This window comes from Equus quagga, chromosome 18 (genome assembly GCF_021613505.1).
Source record: "Equus quagga isolate Etosha38 chromosome 18, UCLA_HA_Equagga_1.0, whole genome shotgun sequence".
NCBI lineage: Eukaryota > Metazoa > Chordata > Mammalia > Perissodactyla > Equidae > Equus > Equus quagga.
In genome coordinates, this window is record NC_060284.1 from 1,139,354 (window position 1) to 1,162,282 (window position 22,929).

At 42.7% G+C, this 22,929-nt stretch overlaps 1 protein-coding gene across 8 annotated transcripts in view; it reads left to right on the plus strand.

The window, feature by feature from the left end:
- NFIA (nuclear factor I A) overlaps positions 1-22,929 on the plus strand; it is a 343,081-nt gene that overhangs the window by 281,943 nt on the left and 38,209 nt on the right. For all 8 annotated transcript variants that reach the window (XR_006886030.1, XM_046645541.1, XM_046645542.1 and 5 more), the window contains 2 exons: positions 9,603-9,781; positions 12,026-12,191. Coding sequence is in view for 7 of the 8 variants with exons in the window: in XM_046645541.1 (XP_046501497.1) it covers positions 9,603-9,781; positions 12,026-12,191 (345 nt within the window). In the remaining variant the exon portion in view is untranslated. The remainder of the gene's footprint in view (positions 1-9,602; positions 9,782-12,025; positions 12,192-22,929) is intronic.

The following is a 22,929-nucleotide window of genomic DNA, read 5'->3' on the forward strand; positions in this document are numbered from 1 at the left end:
AGCTCCAGGATTATTCCCCCAATTCAGTGATCTCAGGGGAGGAGAGCGGCTTTCCCACAGTACGTCGAGGAAAGGCCCTACTCCTGGGTGCTTTGGCTCTGATTGGCCTGGGTTGAGTCATTTGCTCACTTTTAAAATAATTCTTATCTTTAAAAGATGATAGAGTTTCTCATTGGTGTAGTCTCGGTTCCATGCCCACCTACAGAGCCAGGGGATGGGGTTATGTCCCCCTAACCATGCGGGCTGAGGCTGAGGGAGAACAGGCTCCCACAGAAGCCTTAGAGCCCTGTCTGCACAGGGACGGTAAAGGACCTCCAGGCAGCCTAAGCTGAGAGCTGTCTACTGCAGGAGGCAGGAGCAGAGCTGTCCTGAGCGCTGGACAGCGGGCTCAGGTCACTCGGAGCAGGTGACTTACTCCTGCTGTGAGGGCCACAGAGCACACGTCAAATCCAGGCCTAGAAGAGTGACTGAGTCCATGCCGTACTCGTCCACAAAACCAGTTCAGCCCCCGATCCTGTGTCTCCCGTTGCCACGCTGCACTGTGTGATGCTGGTGACTTCTCACAGACCCTAATATATTCCAGGAGAATCTCCCTCAGAGTGGCACATAACCCGGAGTCTAGCCCAGTGTCTGGCACGTGGTAGATTCTCAGCACAGACATTCTAGTGAGTGAGCCCACTACATACAGGGCACTACGACCAGTAATTCTAACCCTTAGAAGAGTCTTTTAAATCAGCACTGCTTTACCCAATTTACGCACAAGGACGTGCAGGCTCGGAAATGTTAAAGAACTGTGTGGATCAACATAGGGGGTGAATGGTTTCAGATCCAGAGTGATGGGGCTCTGAAGTCCATACAAGACGTAGAATCCCATTTGGCAGTGGAGGAAGCAAGGAACAGGGAGATGGACACCCAGCTGGGGTGAACGCCGGGTCCCCTGACTTCAACCCTGGAGGGACCCTCCCCAGGCCTCGTGCCCTTGTGTGAGGTGCACCAACAGGAGGGGTAAATCCTTAGTCCTGCAGGGTGGGCTCAGGAGAACACTCAAACAGCAACCACACTTCAGTGACCACGTCGCTCAGAAACAGGGCTCACCTGCAGCTAAACCTGGCCGCTTGGTCAGGTTGCCACACACCAGTGGTGGCTTCGTGCTTGTCGTGGGGTTTTGTTTGTTTAGTTGATAGTTTTGCCTTTTTTTAAACATTGGCAAAGACTCGCAGGCGGCTGAGGTCCCAGCACTCGTGGCGCTCCGAGAGCCCAAGCCCTCCCGCAGCAACGCCCGTGACATCTCCGCAGGACCGCAGCTCGCAGCTCAGAGCACTTCCAACAGGTGCTTGGAGGATCCCCGCCTATTTCTGTTCATCTCTGTGGTCATCCAGTCTGTGCTGGCGGGTGTCTTCTTAGGTGTTGGATTTGTGTTTTACTCTTCATCTCTTCCTCATCGTATTGCTTGCATGTTACGTAGAAGCTCGAGTTCCCTTCTTGGAACTTGTCAGCTTTGCTTATTAAACAGCCACTCTCCTGGGCCGGCCCCATGGCCTCACGGTTAAGCTCGGCACGCCCCACTTTGGCAGCCCGGCTTCGGTTCCTGGGTACAGACCTCAGTTAGTGGCCATGCTGTGGCGGCAGCTCACAGAGAAGGAAAAAAAGAGGAAGATGCACAGATATTAACTCAGGGTGAATCTCCCTCAGAAAACCCCGCAGTCACCACTGCCACGTGGTGTTTGAACACATTTCCCATCAGCAGTCTTGGTGGCTTGGGCAGTTCATGCGCAGGTATCGCACGTTCAGAGAAGAGGCCCTGTTAGGATCCACAGGCGGGGACTCTCGCTCTCAGAGCTTGAACTAGCAGGCGCAGGGTTTTAAAACTTCCCGAAGCCAAGGCGTCTTAGAGACTGAGTCCAGATATACTCTAGAACTTAATATCCCAGACACATTCTTAAAAATGATTTCTTTTATGGCACGTGCTCCCTTGTTTCAGATTTTTTGGATTTCAGTGTGATCAGCCTGCATCAAGTGTACTGAATTATTGTAATGTCATCCCAGAGTCTGAGTCCCACACCCCTGGAACTGGAAGCCAGCTGGGCTTTAGCAGTCGTGTAGTTCACACTCCTCATTCTGCAGATGAGAGAGCTAGAGGAACGAGAAGTTGCCCATGTCTCTAAGCCAGGTGGTAGCAGAAATAAACCTAAACCCCAAGTCCCTTTATCTCATTAGAAACTTCTCCTGAAAAGTGCCCCAGGTCTTCAAAACACTGGGTTTTTTAGCATTCAACGTGTATTATATCTGTAATAAGCAACTCGCAGTGACTAACAGGGTGGGCCCTGCAGGGGAAATGGAGGTTTCCATTGTATCTGGGTCTGGGAGGGCGTGAGGAGGCCCTGCTCTCATTCTAGTTAGGTCAGAAGTCTGCCTGGGTAGCAGGCGGCTGCGTGGTTAAAGGGGAGGTCAGTGTGGACACTCAAGGATTGTGGGTCTAAGTGAAAAATAGAGTCTAGAAAGAGACGGACCCATCACTCTTACGTTTATAGGTTAAGTGTCAAAGAGTCTGAGATTTAAACAAAGGTAGGGAGTCAGTTTATATCGTCAAAAAAGAGCCTTTATGTGGCATCATATTTATGACTATTAAATCAAGGTTGTTGCTGTTGTTGCTTTGGTCTTGCACTTTGTTGTTTATGGAATTTTTTTCAAGACCCTCCTGTCATATCCATACTTGATAGTACATACTCTGTCATCAACATCTATGTATTCATTTGTCCAGGAAACAGACAGGCAACAGGGACCTCTTCCTCAGCACTGCTTCTCCCGGTGTATTCTGCCATCAGAACAGATCTTAGCACATGGAGCGGATCCAATTTATTCGTTTCCCTTCCTCATCCCCATCCTCACCTGGAATGGTATTACCAATAAAAGAAACTATTGATTGATTACTTAACCACATGGTCGGGAATCACGCCATGTGCCTTATGTACATTGTCTTGTTTAATCCTCACCACAAATCTAGGAGATATTATTAGCCCCATTATACAGATGACAAAACTGAGTCATAGAGAAGTTCGGATACTTGAGGCATAGCTGGTAAGTGATGGAGCTAGAATTTCAATCCGTGTCTCTCTGACTCCAAAGCCCACTCTACTTTCTAACTCATCTGTTGAACTTAGAATGATGCACACACAGTGTGGGAAACCAGCACAGACCAAAGCACAGTAAATAAGGGTGGAGAGGGACAATCAAAGAGCTACACTGGCAAGGGGTGAGGGTAAATGGGTGAAGATGGTCGAAAGGTACAAACTCCCAATAGGAAAACAATACAGAGCCAGCCCTAACGGCCTAAGTGGTTAAAGTTTGGCGCTCTCACCACTTTGGCGGCCTGGGTTTATTTCCTGGGCAAGGAACCACACACACGTGGAGCCGTGCTGTGGCGGCAGCTCACGTAGAGGAACTAGAAGGACTTACAACTAGGACATACAGCCATTCACTCGGGCTTTGGGAGGAGAAATGGCAGTGGATCATTAATGGAGATGTAGAAGGCAAGCAGATTGCTTTAGAAAGCTTCCAAAGGTGAGGCTTCAGCAGAAAGTCCAGCTGGAACAAGGACAGGGTGTGGTAGGGAAGAGATGGAAGGAGCGGTGACGTCAGGTGCTCAGCTCACACTCAGAGCATGGCAGGTGTTTGGAGAGTGAACAGGAATTGTGTGGGTCTACACCAGGGGCCAGCAGGCTCTGTCCCACAAGTCAAATCCAGCCCTCTGCCTGTTTTTGAGAAAAAATAAAATTTTGTTGGAACATAGCCACACCCGTTTGTTTATGTGATCTTTGTGGCTGCTTCCGCGCTATAGGAGCAAAGTTGAGCAACTGCAGCAGAGGCCGTGGGGCTTGCAAAGCCTAAACTCCACTCTCTGGCCTTCCCAGAAGATGTTTGCCAACCCCTGGTCCAGACTATAAATCAGGGCCTTTGAGCAAGAATTGATCTCAATAAAAGTTTAAAAAGACCTTGACCTCTCTTTCTCCCACTCCTTTTATTGTGTATGTTTTTCCAAAAGACATTGGCATCTGATCTCCACCCTGAAGATCTCCTTAACTCAAGCAGAATACTAGACTATCAGCTGCCTTGGAAATCTCCTGTGGCCTGAAGTTACTTTGTCTGGTAGCAATAATATACAAAGATTGGTGTTTTCCAAGTCAGATGTTTCTCTCGCTTGACATATCCAGGTCCTTTCACGTGCATCTCATCTCAGTGATGTTAACGATATGTACTATATGTTTTGAAAACCTTGGCTTGTTTGTGTCAAAGGTTTGTTATTTAGAAAAGGTTCTACCTCCTAAAGGTTTGAAAACCATTGCCAATTCATCTTTCCTTGTGTCTCTGTTAAAGTAAATCCCAGAACCCCAAACTTCTAGGTTTTCATAAACTTTCAAACTTCTAGGCAGGTCTGACTCATGCATGATTTATAAATTATAGCTATGTACCATTAAGATAGATTTCTCAGCTTGAGGTAGGCTTTTGTGGTGTTACATATTGTGGTTTTGAATTTCCAAAGAAACAAAGTATATAGTAGTTGACAACCCAAACAATTCAAGTTCCACATGCCCTTTTTTTTAAGTGCAGTTTTTTTCTTCCACTTTCTTCTCCCTTTAGAGCTCTGCCTTATTAAACTCTTTCCTTATAAATATGGGTAGTCAGGAGTTCTTAATGCCACCTTTTTCTCTATGGAAATGGTTATTTGTCTAAAGAACATTTTACTGCTGAAGACGGATGAGCAGCCTTTTCTTGCAGTGGTGCCAACAAAGAGAAGTAGTTTGGAATCTCACCTGTTGCCACTAACTTAGTGTTGCTTAACGATAAGACTGTGAGGGTTCAGGAGTGATCATTCATCGTGTGGGGGAGCGGGCTGCGTGTGGGCGTTGAAGGAGGTTCTCCTTTATTGTCTGCACCACACTCTGGACAGCTGTTCTGTGGAGCCTGCCACTGAGGGGCGACTAGGATTGAAGGGCCGGTGCCAGAAAGCAGAAAGCTAACGTAAAAAGAATCCGTGCCTGTCCACTCTGTGAGAATCTGTGGTGGTCCGTAGACGAGGAATAAAGCAGTTGAGCCCATGCCAGGGTTAAATACAGGAACAGACTTCAACCCATGAAATTTTGGGTTGAGGAAAAACATGGGAGGATTATTAGAATTCTTGGAGGTTATGTTTGGGAAATACTAAGGAAGACTACGTTCTTCTATCTTTTTCTTCCCTAAGACTTAAAATGAAATACCCGGTTGCACACCTACCTGGCCATGCCTCCCTGGTGTCATCTCAGAGGAAGAATGTGTGTCTATCCGACCTCCTCCCTCCGGTGGAGTCACAGCCCAGAATCCCTTGTTGGGTCATGTGTCTGTCAACACACACCGTAATACAGTAAAGACTTTGACCTTCTCCTTCCCCTGTCTTAATCACTTCTGCTTTAAAGGAGGAAGCATTTTTAAGTTAAAAAATATATGTTTAATTGTGTTGCACTTTTAACAACTTCTCTTTCAAATTAAAATCAAGAGAGTCTTTTTTAGAGAATTTGTGGGTGTGCAAACAAGTAAACCAACCTGCCTGGCCCGCTTTCTTTGTTTAAGCATCTGGGAATGTAGCCACTTTGTGGTGAGTGACCAGGCCCCGCACCCCCTGGGAAGCCCTGGTTCTTGCGTCTTTCACTGTGGCTGCTCTGTTCAGAATGTGTAGGCAGTGCCATTCCAGCCAGAGAAACCTGATCAAAGTTCCTCCTTCCCGTTTTGTTCTTTGTGAAAAGCCCAAGCAGTTGTCTTAAACAAGTCTGACCTCTGGTTTAGGTTTAAACCCCTTGTGAGATGCATCCAGTATGGAGTCCTGACGCTCTGCCTCTCATGGCCTGGGGTACTAGGAGTGTTAGCCCCCAGAAGCAGCCAATTTTGTAGTGCCTTTTAATACACAAAATTGTATTAACATCAACATGGATACAGATGGATGCACGGCAATAAACGGTAACCACTTGAGAAAAGCTTTCATTGACTCTCGAGTAAACAATGCACATTTTAAAGGATCTAAATATGCATTTACATAATGTGCTGCAATTTTTTATAGTGTCAACTACTCACACACATACATCCATAAGAGATGTTTTTCTCTGTCAAAAATTTGGACTCATACCATTCTTTGTGTGTTGTGTTAGCACTGTTCCAGATTCATAATGGTCGTTTCTCTTCTGTAGGGCCTGGTCTGACCATCTCAGAATACGTCCATTGAATTTGATTGATTGATTAATTGATTGAACCCCAACAAAACTTTCTAAAGTGATTTGAGACTACTTACACAAAAACTTAGGCACACTGAAAATGTCTAATCCAAGATAAAAGAGAGAAAACAAGAACTAGGAAAAGGAAAAAAACCATTTAGGCGTTGCTGAGATCTTAAGTCTGAGCTTTGGAGCCATGAAGAGCCTGCCGAGTGCCCTGTCCAGTGAGGGTCCTGTTGACAGGTGATCCCGAGAAACAGCAGGGCGTCGTGCATTCAGCAGAACTTTGCGATGTCTCTAACACAACCATTTTCTATTGAAAGAAATTAGAGCTCCGAATCTTGAATGATTTATATCCAGTTCCACACTGAACTACTGGCTGAACCAGAAAGTCCGAGGCATGAGAAAGTGGGGTGAAGGATGACCCTTTGAAATGCAGACTCGGCAATTGCCTAAATGATTTCCTGGTATTAATTAAGAATTAATTGATCCTTATAAATCAGTCACTATAGAATTAACTCTATGTAGTACCATGTGTTCTCAGGTTTGTGTTAAAATAAACTCTATGCCACAAGGAAAAGGTGAGTAAATTGTTTTTAGTAAGATATAGTAAAGAAACTAAGATCTAAATTTAAGTTGTTACTTATTTTCTTTTACATATTTAACAACAACAACAACAAAAAGAGAGCAAGGATGTTTATTAACAATTAAGGGAAGAATTCCAAGATCCTGTTGAATTATTTCCTCTGTCAAATTTCTTTAACTTTTATCCACCTGATGTTTGCCCAAGGAAATATTTCCCTTGGGCAGCATTCTCTGTTGGCCTCCATGATTTCATAATCTAACAGTCGTTTATCGCTTTCCATTGAGCTCCTGAAGCATTGCCACTTTATCATCAAGGTCTGCTTCCCAGGTGCCCTTAATAATGGAGTCGCCACCTATGTGTCTGACACGCTGCAGAAGTTGAGTGTATCATTTTGTTATGTTCAGTATGTTCCCAGCTTTGTTTGGAAAATGCCACGTTCCCTACCTAACTAGAAACTGTTTGGTCAAATGCAGGACACTAGGTCAAAGTTTCTTGCTATCAGTAAAGACAACCATACCATATTATTATTATTATTATTATTATTATTATTATTATTATTTTTAAAGATTGGCACCTGAGCTAACAACTGTTGCCACTCTTCTTTTTTTTTTTTTCCTGCTTTTTCTCCCCCAAATCCCCCCAGTACATAGTTGTATATTTTTTAGTTGTGGGTCCTTCTAGTTGTGGCATGTGGGATGCCACTTCACCATGGCCTGATGAGCGGTGCCATGTCCACGCCCAGGATCCGAACCGGCAAAACCCTGGGCCGCCAAAGCGGGGTGTGCGAACTTAACCACTCAGCCACGGGGCTGGCCCCAGCCATACCATATTAGATGAAAAAATTCCTTTGGTGCTTTAAAGCCAATAGCACAATTTGCAAAGTAATAGATGATCAGAGCCATTTGACTTTTTAGCTTGTGAGTTTTAACTCAGAGACTATTATGGGTTCCAAGATTTATCATTCATTGTGTGAAGCCCTAAGTTTTGCCAGTTTTTCTACAAGCTCCCTGGCTCTTGCCAGGTGAAAAACCCCCAAAGTTTTAGATCTATCTTTATTTGTATGGTTATTTTATTAATTTCAGTACCACTCATGTATTTAATCATTCATTGTACATTCAACCAATATTTATTGAGTGCCAGACGCTATCCTGGGGATATGACAGTAAACAAACAGATAGAAAAGCTATTTACTAAGATGAGAAAGACTGAGAGAAGAGCAAAGATGAGGGGTGGAAGATGGACAGGAACTCTGGTTTGAATAGGCTGTGTTCAGGATGCCCTCAGTTGTATGACTGAAGACAGGACTTTGCGTTGGCTCGCTGTTGTATCCCAAGCCCATAGTAGGAGCCTGTGAATATTTGTTGGACAGGTTAAAGCTGGCATGAACGAAAGGGTTCCATCAGGGCATCTGCAAGACGTGGACTGGACTGTTGCTTCTACTACAAGCCCCCATTTCCACTCTTTAAAAGCTACAGATGCCATTCTGAACCTCAACGTCCTGGCCATCTCAGTTATTAGAGAATACCCCAACCCTAAAGATATCCCAGCATGGAAGCAAGAGCTCATGCCCAGGGATCAGTAGGACACGTCCTCTTGCACAGTCCTCAGTCGTGCCAGTGGGATGGTGGTAGGAAGCATGGCCTGTCTTTCTTAGGTTTCTTAGTGCTTTTACGAGTCACTCTTAGTATTAGCAAAGTCTTATTCTCCAAGAATTTGGGCATTCCTTTGTTTTCTCTTTGCAGGGGCTCCTTGAGTTTAAAGATTTAAACCAAGAAAAGTAAGGAAAGAGGGATACTCTCATCTGTGTTTATTTGGGAAGTGTTTCTCTGGTCCTCACTGAGAAGTGAGCGCTGCTGTCTTGGCGTTACTTGGTTTGACTATCTTAAACCCTGGGGCTGCTCTTATCCTCTAGCAGGTTTTATCCATCATCCTTCCAATTAAAGGGCAGAAGTTCTCTCAGAAAAATTATTAAGCATTTCACATAAGCTTTTTAATCTAATGTAATCGTCGTCTTGTACAAACAAAATTTACCAGGGTTCATGTATAAGGGGCTAATAGTTGTCTGAGGCTTTTATCAGTCTTCATGGTCAAAGGGCCAGCAGTGTGGCAGGTGTCACTGCCTCCTCAGCCTGTGGCTTCCCTTGCTCTAACACTCACGCCTTTCTGAGTTTGGCTTTGAAATGGTAAAAAAAATTAAAAAAAAAAGGCGACATAAACTTTCCAGGTAAAGTGAGGCACCCAAATTGCACAGGATTGTTAAGTGATCACTTACTACATACTTCAAAAAAATTTCATCCTGAATTAGTCCCTAGAAATTTCCTTGAAAGGGACATAAGAGCTTTAACAATGAATTATTGTCTATGGATAGCTCAGCATGAAAGGGGGTCCATATGTGCAAACTGGAATTTGTCATATGTAATGCCAGTTAGATCAGGTCTAATCTGCCAAATACATTTTTTATTGCTTGCTTCATTAAAAAGGCTCTTAAGGTAATGAATAATCTTCAGCTTCACCCAGGATTATTAATGCCTTTATAACTCATGTCCACTGAAAATAGAAAGACAGCTTGAAACTCTACCCTAAGCTAACCTCTGTGTTTGTCTCGAGCCTTGGGGAAGAAGATCTGTCAGCCCTCTCCAGTGTTCAGCTCAGTCCCATGAGCAGTACCATGCGCGGGGTCAGGAGACGAGGTTGCAGAAGGAGGGCTGAATCAGGTGTAAAAGCTGCAGCAAAGCAAGTCTTTCTCTTTGTAACTCTGGCATTTCCTTTCCCTGTAGCAAGTCCACACGCAACACCATCGACTCTTCACTTCCCGACGTCACCCATCATCCAGCAGCCTGGGCCCTACTTCTCACACCCAGCCATCCGCTACCACCCTCAGGAGACGCTGAAAGAGTTTGTCCAGCTTGTCTGCCCTGATGCTGGTCAGCAGGCTGGACAGGTGGGGTTCCTCAATGTAAGGAAACCTCTTTTTTTCACTTTCTTTAGAAATATTAACCAAATGTAAAAATAACAAGGGGAGACCTTGTGACCATGTGACCTTGTGTTCTAATGTTGTGCTGACTGACTGAAGGCAAATGTCATATTTGTTCTAGATTGTGGGAAAGTTAACTTACTCTAAGAGTGAGTGGCCAGGGTTTAAAAACAGTGTTTGTATTAAGTTCGCCACTGTCAAGTTTATGGATATAAATCATCTCAAGGCTGAACTATATAACCTTCTAGTCTGTGGGCTGGTCATTCCACCTCCTGCATGCTAACCTAGGGCTCACACAGTTAACAAAATAGAAAGACCAAATAATTGTAAATAACGATTTGAGGTGGTGGGGAGAGGTAGAGGGATGAGGGGACACAGATGTTTCAGATCAACTAAGTTGATATTTTTAAAAATACAGTCTTCTAACACTTTAGAGCAAATTGACCAGCACTTGAACTCAAGATGCTAGAAGTACAGTTTATTGTGGTTTGTTGTTTCTGCAAGTAGTTGTCTTTCCCACTTATCTTTGTGTAAAGCTAAACAGTATGCAATAGCGTCAAATGAATGTTTTTTTTTTCTCAAATAAACCAAATAATCACATTTGAAATAATATTCCAAACGTAAAAGTGATTTCTTAAAATCACAAATTTTATCTCAAATATAGAACTAAATGTTTACAATGGATATCTATATCCCAAGGCCAGTAATAATAATAATGAAGGGTAAACAATGACCAGCATGAAGCAAAATGTGATTTTCCTTTTCTCCTCATAATCACTCATGAAGCCACAGATTAGCCATAACTATTATTGGCTAATTTAGAAAATTATATCACAGTGCTCTATCACTGATTTTCTTCCCTTGCAGAAATACCTGATTCTGCATATCTGAGACAGAGCAGGCAGCTTTGACTAATGTCTGGTGATGTGTTAGCAGATACATTTCTGTCTAGACAACAAATCAATATGGCGCCTCTTTTCTTTTTGCTTGTGTACTCCTTTGCTTGGCTCATTCTGAAGCATTCACTTATGGACTTCTAGGCCACTCAGAAATCACACACAAGCAAGTTTGCCGGCAAGAAAGTGCACATTCTGACTGTCAGATGAGATAGTCTCTGAGGAACAATGCTAAATATGTCAGTGACTGTTGATGAGGGAGTGAGGCTGCCTGTGCAGAATTATGAAGCTTACACTTAAAATCCTGGGACACAGGGCCTCCCCCAGCTGAGTTTTGATTAGGGACTGTGGCCTAAATAGAGCTGTCACTGTTGGTGAATGGTATCGCTGAGTCTGGGGTCAGAATGGCACGTGGGAAACCATGAGAGAACTGAAGTGACCACAGCATCAGGCATCTGACTTTCAAATTTCTAACTTTATTTAAATAGTCCTGACATCATCCTGTATAATTGTCAAATGCCCAGTGTCGCAGTTTGATCAACATTTTAAAGGGTTTAAGGTGGGTCTCCTCATGGGACTATTTTGAAAAACTTGAAAATAAAATGGATGTTATTGCTTTCTTCAGAGGGAAACTTTCTTTTGTGAAAGAGCTGTTATTTGGTGGTTCTAACATCAGGTGGCCAAATAAATATGACTCTTATGGCATATGCTTATATAATTTAAATCAAAATTAGAAGTGATATTTTTTCCTCGCAGAATTTTGACAGCTGAATTCTAAAGTTTCTGTGCCTGATGTTATACAATATGTGAAAGAAATTTATGTTCATTTAACATACTTATTAAATGCTATATAGTAATAACTTTGAAGCATGAGAATTTTTTTTGTCTCAAAGACGTATTTAGGAAACTTCATTATATCTATATAAATAGACATGATGGAATAATTCTGCAATCTATAAAGCACATATTAAATAAATATTTAATAATCATAAGACTGATGATGAAGGTAGCAGCTAAGACAGAATCAAAACATTCTAAGGAAAAGTTGGCGGGTCATTTCACAGAACCAGGATGCAAAGAAGGTCGGAGTAATCCAAGAGATAGGTTTGGGATGCATTGAGCATGTGTGCCTAAGACTGTACTTTTGTGGAATACCTTAAGAACAGCCCAACAATTCTTCATCCGTATATTCTTATGGAGGAATCCAAGCAGCTAGTATACTTAGTAATTTACGTAGGTGCCTAATGATCTTTTGTTTCAGAAGCAGCTAATGGTTCGTGTCTGTTTCTTCTTTTTCTTGTGCGTGTCTTGTTTGGTTCCACCCTCACAGCCCAATGGGAGCAGCCAAGGCAAAGTGCACAACCCATTCCTTCCCACCCCAATGTTGCCACCGCCGCCACCACCACCAATGGCCAGGCCTGTGCCTCTGCCAGTGCCAGACACGAAGCCTCCGACCACATCAACAGAAGGAGGTGCAGCCTCCCCAACCTCACCGAGTAAGTATGGATGAGATGAGGCGCCGGTCACTTAGAAAAGCGCTATGCACTTGGATCCACCCCAGGCTTGGTACCTCACTGCATGGGCTCTAGTGATAGACAGAGATCTCCAGCAACGGTTGTAGACTAAGTTTGCAGAGCCAAGACCAGATCAGAGTGAACCCCACCCTAGGGTACTGTCAGTCACTCTAGATGTGAAAATGACTGGGTGTTGGGTGGATAGGATGGTGTAACCACATGCTCAAGACAGAAATCAAAATATGAACTATTAAATTTTGCATATTTTTTGAGTGGCTTTGAATGCTGTCCTCTTGATCATCAAACAGCATCTACTTGCATGATTTCTTATTGGCAAAAAGTTCCTCATACTTCTGGATAGGCCTGCCTTCCAGTAACTTACAGCCCAAAAGAAATGTACTTAATGAGGTATAAAGATTATACACCTCATACATCAAACAGGAAAAAAGATTCTTAGATCAAAGTAACAATTGAAAGGTGTGTACACTGAGCGTTTGCAGGAGGCGGAGCCTGGCGGAAAGCCAGAGCTGAAGCCGGCCTCACATGGCTGGACCAGCAGGGGAGGAGGCAGGAGATGGGAAACGGAAAGAGGGACAGCTCTCGGCTCTTCTCTGAGTAGTCTGGGAACATGGGGTCAGACAACCAGAGTTTCAAAACCTTTTTAGGTGATGAGAATAATGACTTGATGAATTAGAGGGAGAATGATTCTCCAGGTATTTCCTGATAGTTTAGAGATGACAAAGGGATAGAAACAGCTCTAACACAAATTGACGTTTATTAGTACCTGGAACAATATCAAAAAGAGTGATGGCTGGAGGCAGAGTTCCCAGGTGATGCATGGACTACCTGTCGTTGGCAGAAGGTGTGATTAGCACCTTCCCTAAAGCTTCACAGAGGGATAAAAGTGTAGGAAAGGATAGGAACTGTGATGGTGACCCTAAGGAGGGGAGGTCTTCAAGGAGATCTTTGAAGGAGGTGAGACAGACTGGGTGCAGGGAATCTACTGAGGGGAAAGGTTAGAGCAGACCAGGGAAGAAGTGTGAAGATCAAGAACCTGAGCAGCAGTAACAGAAGTTGAATGGAGGGGAGCACAAGGAGGCATGTTGTGTAGACATAAACTTTGGGATTGGACAGCCATTTAGATGAGGGTGGTGAAGGATGCCCAGACTACTCAGACTCCTCACTTTCAGTGTTGGGAACAGAATGGTATTAGGTGCAGAAGGGAAAGGGCCGACGAGCAAATGAGCTTCTGTTGACAGTGTGTTCCTTGGATTAATTCTGGGGACACTGAATCCAAAATGTTTGGAGTCCGTCATGGACATGTGTCTGAGGGTGAGTTTGGGGTTATCTAGTATTTGTTAATTTTGATAATGCCCATAGAAATGAGGTGCATTGTGCATAGATTCTGGTTTTATAGCAAAAAGATTGAGGATCCAGGGGAAATTTTGGAGAGACCTCCTTCTCTTGGTAAGAGGTGGTTCAACACGTGACAACAAAGGAGGAAACCCTGAGTGCCTGATGACATAGGAAGCAGGCTGGGCTTGGCCTACAGATCTTGGAAACTCAGAAAAGACACAGAGGCTGTAGGTGTGTCCTGTTTATTGTGTATTAATGTAACATCTTCAAACAAGGCAGAAAAATCACCATCCCCAAACTCTAGTTAAGTCTCGTCACAGGGACATTGGCATACAGTCTGGCAGCCGCATACTCACTGTGTGCTGTGTGAGCCTCTGCATGCTGCTCTCCTGTTCATCTTCTCCCTGTGTGTGCAGGCCGAGGACAGTCCTTTGGAAGCCTTGTAGAGGAGTATTCTACCTGTTGTCTGTAAACATATCCTCACCTCCATGGTCCTTCTCTCGTGCACCCATGGTGCATTTTCCACTAGTGGGGTTGGGAAAGCGGAAATACCACGTGCAACTGTTGAAGTCTGAAGGATAGGGACTCAAATCCCCACCTTCCAAATTCCCAGCTGTGTTTCTCTTTGAGTCACAGTTTCCTCAGCTGTAAAAATGCAGTAATCATACTACCTGATTTATGTGAAATCAGCCTTGTTAAGCACCACCACCAGATGAATTGGAGCACTTTATCGTCTGCAAAACTCTTCCCCAGAGGAAGGCTCCAGGCCTGGGTAAAGTCAAATGTGTCCGTGGGACAGGCAGAGTCTGCTCAGCCCCTGCCTTTGGGGCTTCCTCCTGGACTCCTCCAGGGGCTCAGTCAGGTGCCTTGTGTGAGAAGACACGCGTCGTCCTGTGGGCCTGGCCTCAGGCGTTCTTTCAACATTATGGGGAGAAGTGTGGGGTGGGGGGCGGGTCTTGGCACATCCAATTCGTATGGTTGCATGTTTGTTAGAACAGTGTGTAAAGGTTTTTGGAAAAAGCAGAATCACAGGAGAGAGGCCTGAAGTTTGATATAGGTAATTTGATGCTTACTTTTTGAACCATAGGCTTTTAGGAATGTAGACTAAACAGAATGTTCTACTGATGACATAGATTTTTATCATCATAAATTTTTGCCCTTGTTTCTAGGCTTTTCTGGGGTTTGCTGAATTCATAGTAATATGTTGTTTCACAGCGATATCTGGCCTTGCCGTCTTTTACTTCATTAATAAAACAATGATAGTCTGGGAGTAATTGATAGCACAGGAGAAGACTCTCAAAATAAAAATATCAAAGTCCACTGGTCCACACTGGGAAGAGATTTAAGGACCCCCACAAAAAGTTCTCTTCCATGCCCTGATTTCTCAACCAATTGATAAATAAAATACAAGAAAAAGTCAGATGGGAGACGTGACAATCACCTATACTAATAGAGAACGTAGTTTGTAACTCTGGGTGAATGGGCTTCCCGATGCTGAACCCCCAAATCACACAGACAAATCTACCCAATCGCTGGCAGTGCTGGACCACTGCAGGCCTTACCAAGTGGGAAGAGGAGCTGTACTACTTCACTTACTCAGCTTTCATATGTTATGCACCTGTCATGGGCCAAGGACTGTGTTAGCTGATTGAGATACAGAGATGATTAATCCCTGCCCTAAATAAATGTGGAATTTACTGAGGGAGACAGCTGGCAAACGGGTACAGGAGGCCTTGGAGGGAGCTGGGTCCAGCACGGGCCTCGGGAGCAGATTTCTTTGGAGAGGGTGACTTCTGAGCTGTTTGGTAAGGGTGACACTCTGGTGTTTCAAGTCTAAGACAGAAGGTAGAACTTTTCTTCAGAAACCAGCTTGGGGGGTATCTAAAATTAGATTACCACTAGATAAAAATTTAGGAAAAATATAGTTTTATAAATTATATGCTTTCTTGGAAATTAAACCCCAGAGTGGTTGGTCCTGTGTATCTTTGTCCAGTTTATTAGAGCTCAACTTCAGCAAAAAGAAACATCATGACGGGGTATGTTAAGTGTAGATGTTCAGCATCCCAACAGGATGTCCAAAATTGAGGCTTTTTTCAAAAACACTGGTTGTCTAACCCAGAACAGCCTTTTCTGTCTAAGGGTTTGAAGGTGACTTGCAATAAAATAAGATTTAAAAAACAAAAGCTGGAAATCATGCCAAGGGTGTCCTACATGACCAGCTCTCCCAGGCCTCAGCTCCCTTGTTTGCTACTGGGAGTGACACTACCTGCTCCACCCACCATTGCAGGCAGACCGTCAGGCTGAACTGGGGGCGGAGGTGCGGTGCTGCAGACATCTTAAGAGTCCAAGCATCGTATTTAATATCACATTATAATGAAATACAAATAGATGCCAGCCTAAAGCAGAGTGTGTATTTTTTAAACTAATTAGTTGCCTCTGGCAGCAATGCTCAACAGTGCAGCTGTGGCCAGAAACACAGGGGTAAAGCAGATTTCGGAAAAAATTTGCTTATGAAATAAGTACATTTTAATGAGAAAAATCCTCACCAGTGCCCTAAAAACCAGGGGAGTCGTGGTGGAGATAACAGTTCTGATCTCTTAGGGAGAACTCCTGGGCTGATGATTTGTTTGGAGAAAGACTGATGGACTACACCAGGTCTCTGTGGGAGACCACGACGGATAGAAGGGGTGACCTGGAGGAGGCATTCACGAGGGACGTGTCCCGTTCCTGATGACTAACTACCGTGTGGGTTTAGATACCCAGTGAGAGAATTTCTCTTTCACTCCTTCCGTAATAGCTGTTGACCATCCACCATGTGCCAAGCAGTTTTAGGTGCTAGGATACTGCAGAAAATGAGAGAGAGAGAAGATCCCTGATCTGATGGAGCTTTTCTTTTAGAGAGGAAAGAAAGATAGTCACCCAAGTAGTGAGTATAATAGGTAGGCCTGATGTCAGGTGGGGAAGTATAAGTGCCTCATAGGACACTAAGTGCCAGGGGCCGGGAGTGGTGGGGGTGAAGGCCGTCTGAGACCTGACGGCGGTTGGAGGGAGCCTGAGTCCGTGGGGGAAGAGCTTTCTGTGAGAAGGAGCAGCCAGTGCAGCCTGGCACATCTGAGAAGAGCCGAGAGGCCCATGTGTGTGTGTGAATGTGAGTGCATGAGGAGAGGAGCCAGGTCAGAGAGGACAGCAGAGTTTGGGAGCCAGGGCGAGGCAGTAATGCTGGTTCTTGCAGGCCGGGTGAGGACTTCGCCAGTGCTCCAGTGAGATGGGAGCGGAGGAGCGACAAGGACCAAGGTTTAACACATGCACTTTGACTGCTCTGTTCAAGATAGACTGCAGGGGCAAGAGTTACGCGGGGAGACAAGTTAAGACAGTGTTTTTGTTTTCTAATCAATAAATATCATGCATGTCTTCTACTCTTCTACATGCCGCCACTATCCTAGGCACAAGGGATGCAAAAGTGGAAAAAACACATGCTCCCCTTTCCTGTGGACAAACAATAATCAAAGTGTAAGTCAGCAGTAAGTTAGGGACCAGAAAGAGCAAAGTGTAAGTCAACCAGTAAGTTAGGGACCAGAGAGATCAAAGTGTAAGTCAACAGTAAGTTAGGGAGCAGAGAGTACAGTGGAGGAAACTAAGGCCAGGCTGGAGGTGGGTTCCACTGCAGCTGTCCAGGCCAGAGGCGCTAATGGGCCACCCAGCTCGGGTTGGAGGGGGATGAGAAATACCGGAAAGGTAGAGCTGACAGAATTTGCTGACGTGTTAGATGTGGGTTGAGGGAAAAATGAGAGAAATCAACGGTGGCTCCTAGGTTTTGACCTGAGCAACTGGAAGGATGGAGTTACCGTGAACTGAAATGGGAAAACTCTGGGAAGAGCAGTTTTGGGTCAGGGGTGGGGATCAGAGTTTGGTTTGACCAAATTATCTTTGAGATGCCTATTAGATACGTTACTGATGAGACTAATTCTAACAACCTCTGACCTATGGCAACTCTTTGCAGTTTACTGAGCTTTTCCACGTGCATTGTCTCATTAATTGAGAAGGGGCCCCTTTTCAAAGGTGTAATGTAATGAATGGTGTTCCTCAGAGTCCTGAGGATGACAGCTCAAGACTAGGAGAAATCTCTCATGATATTTGGTTCTATTGGTGGTATGATAATGCAAAATGCACTATTCTTTTCCTTAATTAGTAACACAAAAACTCAATTTAAAATGCATAAAAATGCACATAATTTTCTCCATGCCTTCTTAGCCGTTAGGCTTTGATTGTTCAAAACTAGAATTCTGTTAAAATAGGAGCGTGTAATAAGGAGTTTCCTTTATTATTTATTTTTCTATCTCCAATGAATCTTTATATATATCTTTATATATATATATATTCATTATATGAATGAAGATGAACCTGTTAACCAAGAATATAACAATAATCTATGACCAAATGGAAATGTTCTGGTATAATAATTAACATGTGTTGAGTGCTTTTTGGTTAGCAAAGCTCTTTACGCATATACATGATCTGGTCCTGGCTTCCTGAGACTCCTGTGAGGTCAGAATTTTATGGACAAGGAAGCTGAGGTTACTTTCCCAAGATTATGCTCCTTTGGTAGCCTGGTGGGGACTCAAGCCTGCTCTTTCTACTGCCTCATACTGTAGCTAAATAAAGTACAAAGCAGTAGGACATGATTTCTGGTTACTGAGGAGCCACAGCTGCCTGCTCATATCTGAAATTAGTAATAACAGCAGCAAAGTATCAAGCTTTACTAATGTGTCAGGCACTTCAAAAATTGTTTTTATGTATATTATTTTGTTTTAATCCTCACAATAATCCTATGAAGTAAATACTTCCATTACCCTAATGGAGAAAGACAAGGCATGGCGAGATAAGACAGTGTTCTCAAGGTCACTCAGCCAGGTGCAGCAGCATCGTGACTCACCTTGAACCTGGAGTTCATGTGCTTGGCCAGAGCATCATAAATATCTTTGCTTTTGCCCAAAGCTTCCATATTTTTGCAGTGAAAACCCTATGGGAAAAATACAGAGGAAGATGTTAATGGTCATTTATGCTTGAGTGTGAACTGATTTCCGTTGCTGAGAGTAACTTGTATTATCAGGGAAAGGAAGAGACAGATTTGGAGGGAGAGAAGACAGTAACAGCAAAAAGGCACAAAAGAGGAGATGTTGCTAAAGGCAGATTTCCTTTGTTCTCCGGGCTCCCCAGAGCTTGGACTGTTGGTGAATACTTAGAAGAATTACTTTCTGAGTTTTCACCCAAATAATGACAGCTCTCCTTTTCACCAGCACTGTTTTCAAGTGTGTGACACATTGTTCTAATCAGTGATAGAGCTTAGAGCAAGTCAGTGAGTGACAGGCCACATCTACAGCATTTTTACATCTTTCAGAGAAGAACCAGTGGATTATTATGGGAATGAAAAAAAAGTTAGTGGTTTCCTTTCACAAAATACTTTTTACTACCGATACCTGGACTATTCCATTATTCTTTGCAAATATTTTAAATTTGAAAGAGTAAAATTCACTCTTTGGTGTGCAGTTCTATGAGTTTTGATAACATAGATTCTTAGAGCCAGCACACAGGCAGGACACAGAGCGATTCCAAAGAACTCCATCCTTATCCTCACTGACTCTTAAGTTAATGTCTGGTGTCATTCATGCCAGGGAAGTTATTTGACACTGATTTCAATTCCTCTACCAGAGCCGCTGCCATCCCCATTATATTTTTATTTATTTATTTTTTTTGAGGAAGATTTGCCCTGAGCTATCTACTGCCAGTCCTCCTCTTTTTGCTGAGGAAGCCTGGCCCTGAGCTAACATCCATGCCCATCTTCCTCCACTTTATACGTGGGACGCCTACCACAGCATGGCTTGCCAAGCCATGCCATGTCCGCACCCAGGATCCAAACCAGCAAACCCCATGCTGCCGAGAAGCAGAACATGCGCACTTAACTGCTGCGCCACCGGGGCGGCCCCATATTTTAACTTTTTATATTCTTCTGAATTAGATAGTGAGTTATGTTAATAGTGGCATCTCATATTGGAGGAGGGAAAGAGATTATTCGGTGGATGTGTTGGGATAACTAAGTAACCTTCCAGGAAAAATAAAATTCCTTATACCAAATAAATTCTAACTGGAGCAGAAAAATATAACATAGAAATGTTAAGCTTTAAAATACCACAGGAAAATATGGGACAAATTTTTTTTATAATAGTGGAGTAAGGAAGGCCTTTATAAGGAATACAAAAAACCAGAATCCATGAAAGGAAAGACTAATAAATTCTACTCTAAAAATATCAAAGATTTACACGTGGAAAAAAACACTGTAAACAAAGTCAAAAGACAAAAGAATAAAGTGGGGAAAATATTGGCAACACATGTGACAGAGGGCTAAGTTATCTACCATACAAGTAGTTTTCAGAGCAGTAAAAGAAAGACCAACAATCCAATAGAAAGACGTGAGCAGGCTATAGGAGTAGAGAGATGGAGACAGTAGAAAGATGTCTTGCTCATGTAGCATAAAGGCAGTGCGGATTAAAACTTGAATGATATTTTTACCCATCAGATCAGCAAAGATCAAAAAGTTTCTTGACACATGTTGGTGAGTATGTGGAGAACAGCACCCTCCCACACTATGAGACAGCAGTAAAGTGGTCCACCTCTTGAGAGGACAGTGTCATTTTTCATATATATAAACTGTATGTATATATATGATTCATATATATAGTTTATATATGTGTATTTAGTCAAATACATCAAATTTAAATATAAGCTATGCATATAGTTGGACATATGAGCAAAGATGTACGTCAAATATTCGTTAAAACATTGATTATAATAAAAGATTGGCAATAACCTAAATATCCACCAATATAATGTACATTAGGAGCTATTTAAAAATAGAGAGACAGGTCTATGTGAATTCATGGAATAATCTTTGTGTTATATTAAGTCAGCAAAGGAGAGTTCTAAGAAGTGTGTATGGCATACTGCAATGTAGTGGGACATTTGATTGTGTGTTGAAAGATGGAAGCTGGTTTGTTGGGGGTTAGCTCTTTGGTACCTTATCCAATAAGAATGAAAGATATTATTGTTTTAAATCCTCCTTTTATATCAAAATATAATGATTTCTTTGTTTTTTAAAATATCTATCTAATGATCTAAAAATCTTTTTTATACCTCAGTCGCTATAGAGACCAAACCTCACACTTGGGGGCGGGGGGCCTGTAAAATCCTTGGCAGTCCTCATACATCTAGCTTTTAGCTGTACTCACCCGCGCTCCAGTGTGGTAGGAAAATGTGTACTCTCTCTGGTCAAGAGTGGTGACCTCTGCCCTTGCCGATGGTGGTGGAGTTCCGTGCAGGGTCAGCACTTTCTCGCACTGTCGTCGTCTGCTCACAAGTTCTGCTTTAGGGACCGATTGAATACGAATGTACATGTACTATCTTAAATCATAATTCTTCCTTAAATGCTTTCTGCAGAGTATTTCTACTTTGTGTGCAACCCAACTTTTTAATGTTTAATTTGCAAAAAAACCCAATAATTATTGAAAATCAGGCACTTTGATAGGTATTTTCGTATGCGTTACCTTAGTTGCATTTAATTATTGTTATAAATCTGCAAAATTGGAATTGTCAGCCCTCTTTTGAAAAATGAAACAGAGACTGAACCCAGATTCGGACCCAGGTCTGTTGGGTTCTGAAGCCCAGAGCTGTCCTCTGCCAGGACACGCGCTGTGTTGAGAGACTATCCAGCACCTTTCCTCTGAGAGTCCTGAGATGCCCCATCGAGGATTTTTATATTATTCCAACAGCAGCAGACTCTTGGGTGCGCTGAACTGGACCAACACAGAGAACAAGAGCTGAGAGACGGGTGTTGTGGGATGGGGACGAGGCCCTCGGGCAGCAGTGAACCCTTCGTTTAGGGCAACACCTTCTCAGGTCTTGGTTTTGCCTCAGCTCTTTTACTTTTTCAGATGACAGATGAGTTTTAAGGTTTTCTTTATAAAGTTAATATATGGCAGTGTAGGGAACTTGAAAAATAAATAAAAATATAAAAAAGAAAACCATGTTCTCCTATAATCAACTGCTCACATAATCAACAATAATGGGTCTGGTTTTTCCCCATTTTTCATTGCATGTTTATGTGTGTATTTGTGTATATATGTACACACACATAAGATGATTGTGACCTACTGAATGTAATATTTTGTATGCTATTTTTAATTAGTATTTTACATCTTATTTCATTAAAAAGTTAGGAAATATGATTTTAAATAATTTTTACTTATGCCCCTACTATAGGACGTTAACTTTTGTCCCAACCTATGGAATATGCTCCAGCATATCATTGAACAAATATTTTTGTCCCCAACTTGAATAATTTCATTAGGATAGATTTCTAGAATTAGAATTGCTAGTACACACAGTATGAATATTCCTCTTGATGCCCGTTAACAAATTGCTTTTCAGAAAGGTTATGTCAGTACACCCTCACAGATTACTTATGAGTCTGACCATAACATTAACCCTTGAGAGGTTTGAGTGTTGTTTTTTTAAATTGTTGGAAAGCAGATATCTTGCTGTAATACCCTTAATCAGATATTGGAATCAATAGTCCCTGATTGGATGATTTTAGCATTTTTCTTCAATTGTTTTAATATAAAGTACAGTGAAATTCTGGGGATTTCTTGTCTTTTTGGCTATGCTTCTCCTTAGGGGTCACTCTCTGCATGGCTCCTATGGAGAGAGTAGCCTGTTAGACAATCACAGCAGGGTGAGGCCTTAGTTAAAGGGCTAGCAGTATTGGAGTAAATAATGTTTATTATGCTGGACTCTTTGTATATGGAGGCTCAGAAAGATTAACTGGCTTGCCAAGATAACATTTCTAGTAAGAGATTGATGGATTCAATCCAGGATTTTCTGTTTCTAAAATTCATTTTCTTTTGACTACATTGCACTGCCACAAAAATAGAAGTATTATTTGGGGTTTTCAGTTTCCATTTGTGTTTGTTTTAGTTAAGATTAAAAATTACTGGAAGGTATTTAAAAATCACTCGTAATCCCACTCTTCAGAGATGATCACTTTCTGTGCATATTTTAAACATAATTGATCATGATCTATGTGTGTGTACATATATGTGTGTATATACATATATACAGTTTTGTAAACATTTCATAATATATGCATGTGATGTCATTATTATTTTAAAACATTTTTAATCACTGCAAAATATTCCAACATATGGATGAAGCATTAACTTATAAGTTGGTTCCAGTTTGTTGCTCTTATAAGTAATGCTGTCATGAACATCTTGGAGCACAAATTTTACCTGAGCTTGAAGTATTTGTTGAC